This window comes from Orycteropus afer, unplaced genomic scaffold (assembly GCF_000298275.1).
Source record: "Orycteropus afer afer isolate SDZICR_OR568_19922 unplaced genomic scaffold, OryAfe1.0 scaffold00012, whole genome shotgun sequence".
NCBI lineage: Eukaryota > Metazoa > Chordata > Mammalia > Tubulidentata > Orycteropodidae > Orycteropus > Orycteropus afer.
Window position 1 is genome coordinate 7,839,475 of NW_006921599.1, and position 6,864 is coordinate 7,846,338.

A 6,864-nucleotide genomic window follows, 5' to 3' on the forward strand; every position below is an offset into this window, starting at 1 on the left:
CAAGGCCAAATTTTCCAACTACCAGTGATTCTTCTTTGTTTCCAACTTTTGCATTCCAGTCACCAGTGATAATTAACACATCTTGATTGCATGTTTGGTCAATTTCAGACTGCAGAAACTGATAAAAGTCTTCAATTTTCTCATCTTTGGCTTTGGTAGTTGGTGCATAAATTTAATAGTTGTATTAACTGGTCTTCCTTGTAGGCGTATGGATATTATCCTATCACTGACAGCATTGTACTTCAGGACAGATCTTGAAACACCTTTTGTGATGGATGATGAACGCCACACCATTCCTCTTCAAATTGTCATTCCCAGCATAGTAGACCGCATGGTTGTCTGATTCAGAATAGTCAAAAACAGTCCATTTCAGCTCACTAATTAATGTCTAGCATATCAGTCTTTATGCATACGGTTTCATTTTTGACAACTTCCAATTTTCCTAGATTCATACTTCGTGTATCCCATGTTCCGGTTATTAATGGATGTTTGCAGCTGTTTCTCCTCAAATTGAGTCGTGCCACATCAGCAAGTGGAAGTCTCAAAAGCTTTATCTTATCCATATCAGTAAGGCTGGTTCTACTCTGATGATGCAGCTCTTTCCCAGTCCTATTTTGAGAGCCTTCCAACCTAAGTGGCTTATCCTCCTTCACTGTATCGGATAATGTTTCTGGGGTATTCATAAAGTTGCGCAGTAATGTATCAGACAGTATTTCTCTGCTGTTCATAAGGTTTTCCCTGGCCAATTCTTTGAGAAGTGGATGACCTCCTCCGTCTTTCTAGTCTGTGTCAGTCTATACGCTGCATTTAAATCTGTGCACCATGTGCACCCCTGCTGGGTTTAAGACACTGGTGGCACAGCCTCAGGCCTCACAGCAACACGCCACCACAATAGGACAAACTGACAGATAAGTTTGTCTCCCTTAGCTGTTTGAAACCTCTCCACCCTCCCCTTACATTGATCCCTGCCTCTTTCCTGCCACTTAGGGGCAGGTCCTGGGTCCCTTGCCTTATCCGGATCCCTGCGACTGCTTCCTCACTCTGTCTTGGTCCCCCGTGGCATTTTCTCTCCTTTCCCGCCCTCTGTACAACAAAATGAGACAATGCCCGGTCCTGCATTATCTTCACAATCATTGCCATTCTTGAGCCCATTGTCACAGCCACTGTGTCAGTTCATCTCATTGAGGGTGTTCCCCTTGGGATATCACTTCATGCCCACTAAAATGGCTGTAATAATGAAAAAAGGAAAATAAAGTTTGTGAGGATATGGGGGATTGGAACCCACACACATTACTCATGGAATGTAAAATAGTACAGCCACTTTGGGCAACAGTCTGACAGTTCCTCAAAAAGTTTAATATACAGTTACCATAAAAAACCAAAAAACCAAACTCACTGTCATTGAGTCGATTCCAACTCATAGCAACCCTCATTGGGTTTCCGAGGCTGTAAATCTTTATGGAAGTAGATTGCCCCATCTTCCTTCCATTGAATGGCTGGTGGGTTTGAACCACTGACCTTCTTGTTTGCAGCCAAATGTCTTATCCACTATAACACCAGGGCTATATGATCCTACAGTTTCACTCCAGGTGCGTAGCCAGGAGAAACAACCTACATGTTCATCAAAATGATGAATGGATTAAAAAAAAAATTGGTATATCCATATAAGGGAGAATTATTCAGACATAAAAAGAACGAAGGACTGACTGATCCATGGTACAACATGGATGAATCTTAAAACATTATGCTAAGTGAAAGAAATCGTTCATAAAAGGCTACATATTATATGATTTCATTTTATGAAATGTCCAGAATAGGCAAATAAATAGAGAAAGAAAATAGATGGGTGTTTATTTAGGCCTAGGGGAAAAGGGTAGCATCTGTGGAGTGACTGCTAATTGGTACAAGAGGTTTTTTTTTTGGGGGGGGGGCAGAGGGTGATGAAAACATTCTAAAAATGCATTATGGTAATGACTGCACATCTCTGTGAATATACTAAAAACCATTGAGTTGTGTGCTTTAAATGGGAGAATTGTATGTAAATTATATATCAGTAAATAAAAAAATAAAATAAATTGCCCTCTAGTTTATCCAATGAAAAGTGGGCATTAAAAAATAACTCACTGCTGTGGAGTCAATTCTGACTCAAAGCAACCCTTCCTTGGGTTTCCGAGGCAGTATCACTATGGAAGTAGATTGCTCAGTCTTCCTTCCAAGGAGTGGCTGATGGTTTGAACCGCCAGCCTTCTGGTTAGCAGTCACATGCCTTAGGCACTACGCCACCAGAGCTCCCAAGTGGGCATTAGGCCTCTGATTTCCATTGCAGCACATATGTAGCAAGTGGACTACTGAGCATCATTAAGAGCAATGCCAGAGCCAGGAACTCTGCCTCTTTTGACACAGCATTCAAATACTCCCAGAGTGGGCTAGACAAACATTCTGAAGCAGAAAATGAGCTACCTCCCCAATTTGGTTCTTCTCATGTGTTATATTTCAATCATTTGATCTCCATCTCATCTGTAATGAGTATAAAAAATTAAAACAAATCATCATTGTAGAAATGTTAAGGAAATACAGATAGGAAAACTCGAGGATTTCCACAACCAAAGCTGAGAGCTGGTCTCTATCTCTCGGGCCATGGACTGAGCAGCATGTACTACTGGGTGCCCATTGCACATGTTAGTCATGTCTTCATGTGAAAAGAACTTGAACTTGGTAGTTCCCCTGCAAGTTTAGAAGAGATTCTTGTCATGTAATGCATATCATTATAGAAGTCAAGCCACCTGAAGCCACAGATCTGCTTCAGCTGCCGTATTTCTTCTTCAACCAAAATTTTTCAGATTCACATTGTCCTGAAAACCTGTGATGCCTCTATCTAGACAAACAGGCTACCTGCTAGTTACAAACGTATCAATTTGACAGGCTACTCATGGACCAGCACCTGCCACGTTAACCATCATTGCTCTGAGAACTTCTCTGGGGAGCAGCTGATACTGCCTGTGCCACTAGGTCAGAGAATGTTCCCAGATGAGTGTAACATGCCAGTGGTGCTTGTACCAGAGTCATCAAAGCTGGCATTTAGAAGGGATGCCATTGGTCATTCTTCCATTTTTTTCAATTGGGGAAACAAGTCCCAGGGCAATTGTGGGGCTTGTTTAAATGCAGTTGAGCAGGGGCAGAATTTTCTTTTCTATCTCACTCTTAACAGACTTTGGTTAAGTTTTCCTCTAGGTCAGGGATTGTCAGGCTACTGCCTCTGGGCCAAATTTGCTCACCACCTGTATTTGCAAATACAGTTTTATTGCAACACAGTCAGGGCTATTCATTTATATATTGTCTGTGGCTGCTTCTGCATTACATTAGTAGTTGAGTAGTTATATCCCATAAATCTAGGGCAAGAAAGGAATTTTATTATAGCATTGCCACTCAGATTTTAACGCGCTTCCAGGTTCTATGCCAAAACATAATTTTTGTATCATTTAATTATCTGTTCATTGAAATCTATTTTAAACCCTCTTACAATCTTATTGGAAGTAAGAGTTGAAACTGCCTGACTTGCATAAAGATATATTGCCTAGTCTTTACAAATCATTTGTTTCCTCAGATTGGCACCAGTATTTCAATTGTCTGTTTATTTGGCACCTGTGGGTTTTTATACTCTGGGATAAGGCACCATTGTAAGAGTTGGGACGGGTGAGTGGTGCAGCTTGTAAAGTGAGAGAAGGGTGAATATAGAAAGGGGCACTTGAAAGTCACTTTCTTCAGAAAGACTGTCTGGAAGTTGAGGATCTGAGAATTCCCTAAAAGCTCTCCATGCCTGGTTGTAATTCTTGGAGAGTCCTCAAGGGACCAGGACCTCTGTGCTGGTGAAGAGTTTTCTGGGGCCAGTGTTTGGTATACTGTGGGTGGTAGGAGGATTGCAGATGCCATTAGGTCAAGGATGCCTATTACACAGCATTCGATCAAGAGAACTGTATTGTATTTGAGGGTTAAGGCGTTCATGCTTTATGTTGTATCAAGAATAACTATATGAATGACAAATTCCAGTTTTTGCTGTACTTAAGTGTTTTTTTTTTAACTTTTTATTATGATTTGAGTGAAAGTTTACAGAGCAAATTGGCTTTCCATTCAACTTTTCATACGTTTTATATTGTGACATTGATTGAAGTCCCCACAATGTGACAGTATTCTTCCTACTTCCTGTGGTTACCATTTCCATTTATCAATATGCTAGAAAGTGCTGCTTTTTGTTTCTTACTCATGGTTGTTTTTGTTTTCCCTCTCCTGTCCTAAGTGTTTTCCCTGAATGAAGCAGGGAACCATTCATTGAGTTTGCTTTCTTGTCTTTTTCTCTTCTTTCTGCTTTCTGACTCCTGATCAGAGACTACACATGGAATTCATAGAATCCAATGGACTACTTGAGAGGCCTGTTGATTCAGTTAAAATCCTTATGGTCTGGTCTAAAAATCTTATGTTCTGTAAAATCATAAACTTTCAGAAACTTTGCTGTTTGGAATGATGTCAGTAAAGAATGAAATATCCTGCTCAACTCATACTTAGACAATCTAAGTCTCTTTCCCACAGAGACACAGACTTGATGTCCAATCCAGGTACACAGCTTCAGATCAGGGGTTTCTAGGTACAACATTCCACATCTAGCTTAACTGTGTACTTGCCAATCATTGTCAGCGAAAATCCAGCTTATGTATGTATGAGTTGATTTTTTGCTTATGTCCTCAGCACATGTGAATGCTATTTTAATGCCATATATATATATATAGATAGATAGATAGATAGATAGATAGATATAGATAGACACACACACACACACATATGCACATACACACGCTCTGGTGGCATAGTGTCTAAGGCATTTGGCTACTAACCAGAAGCCTGGTGGTTCAAACCCACCAGCTGCTCCTTGGAAGACTGGGCAATCTACTTCCATAGAGATCCTGCCTCAGAAACCCAAGGAGAGGTTGTTATGAGTCAGAACCAACTTGACGGCAGTGAGTTTGGTTTTTGTTATATATATATAGATATATACACATATATATATATTCTTTTTAACATAAAATTTCAGTGATGAATTACAAACTCAATGAGTTTGGCAATACAATAGTAAAATATACCTTACAATCATGTCTTCCCCTATCCCTTAAAACAAAGTTCCTATTTATACCACATAAATTCTAAGCAATCACTCCCCTAAGTTCTCTTGGCTACATAGTGAGCCCATAGTGAAGTGTCTGTATCTTGCATTGTCAGAAATGAGATGAAAGAAGTAGGCACAGAAATTGCAAACACCTTATTTGTGGGAATTTGGATTTTACTGTAGGTGTAACTAAGGGATGTGTGACTTGCTGAAGTAACGTGTTCATTCTGTTAACCCATAGCTCATAACTCTGCTATATTTGGCCCTTGTGTTTCAGGTTTCATTTCCAGGGACCCTGTGGCACAACTCTTCCTGAAGCCCTTGCCCGTCATGAAACAGAAACTATTTCTTAATCATCTTGGGAAAAGAAGAAATGATAGTGCCTCTGAATACTGGGCCTCATATCGGGGAGAAGCATTCTTGTCAGTGGTGAACTGAACATTGGAAGACCCCAAATATCTTCTGACGTCCAACCTGTTGATAAGTGATAAAGGCTAAGAAGTAACAATAGCAAAAGTGTTTAGAAGGAGGAGTCAGAGAATTGTAAAGTTAGTGCATGTTATTTGGTTTGAATTGAAACATAATTTACCTGAAGTGTTTAGTTGGCTATTAGGAGGGGAAACGGTTAGATTGTCTTAAAAAAGTCATTTAATCTCAATTGTATTTTTGCTATTTGGGCAAAGATAGAAGAAGAGGAGGTAAATACTATATTCTGTAATCTGATTTTTGCACAATTTTTTGTGGAAAACACAAATCACTCTCTGCAGTTGGTAATTTATTATATAAAGATGTTAGCCCAAGAGATGTCTTTGTGAAAGATTTCTTCTTTTCTGTGTTTGCCTTGTTTGGTTTCCTTAACTCAAGGAACATGGAAAAACTTACAGTAAGTACTTATCCAAGGATGGAAGACAAAAGAAATGAGGTAGAAAGTCAGGATAAGAAAAAAAATTTAAATATATGAACCCCAAGAGTAAACACAGTTGCCTAAAATGTAGCTCTTGGCTTCTTAGCAGCCAGGGAGGGAAGAGGTGGTGGGCTCTTTCTCAGTTTCTCAGTATCATCAATGCAGAAGCAGTCTCTGCAGGGGCTGCCAGGCTTTCCCAGGCACTGAATTCTTTTTCTTTTTTTTAACTTTTTGGATTTGGGCGAAAGTTTACAGAGCAGTCCAACAATTCAGACACATTTTGTTTTATGACATTGATTGCAGTCCCCACAATGTAACAGCTCTTCCTACTTCTTTCCTGTATTTATTGTTTCCATGAGTTCTTCATTCCTTTCCCTTCCTGCCTTCTGAGCTTTATCCATGGGCAAAGCCTTGCCCTTTTGATCTCGTGTGATTGGTTGTTCAAAAGAGTGCATACCTCCCTGGTGTTATTGTTCACCTTATACTCAAACTCACTGCCGTCGAGTCAGATCCGACTCATAGCGACCCCTCCTTGGGTTTCCAAGGCAGTATCACTATGGAAGTAGATTGCTCCAGCCAAGAAGATTGCTTCCTTCCGAGGAGTGGCTGGTGGGTTTGAACCACCATCCTTCCGGTTAGCAGTCAAATGCCTTTGGCACTATGCCACCAGAGCTCCCTTTCACCTTATAGGGATATCTATTGTTTGGCTAACCAGAAGGCTGGTGGTTCAAACCCACCAGCCACTCCTCGGAAGGAAGGTTGGGCAATCTACTTCTGTAGTGATACTGCCTTGGAAACCCAAGGA

The 6,864-nt window shown here is 40.4% G+C and overlaps 1 protein-coding gene across 1 annotated transcript in view; it reads left to right on the forward strand.

Annotated features, from left to right (window-relative positions):
• The window catches only part of SIRT5 (sirtuin 5), a 47,153-nt gene extending 41,645 nt beyond the window's left edge, over window positions 1-5,508 (forward strand). The window contains exon 8 of the mRNA XM_007951845.1: window positions 5,433-5,508. Coding sequence (XP_007950036.1) covers window positions 5,433-5,508 — 76 coding nt within the window. The remainder of the gene's footprint in view (window positions 1-5,432) is intronic.
• Window positions 5,509-6,864: the final 1,356 nt, after the last annotated feature.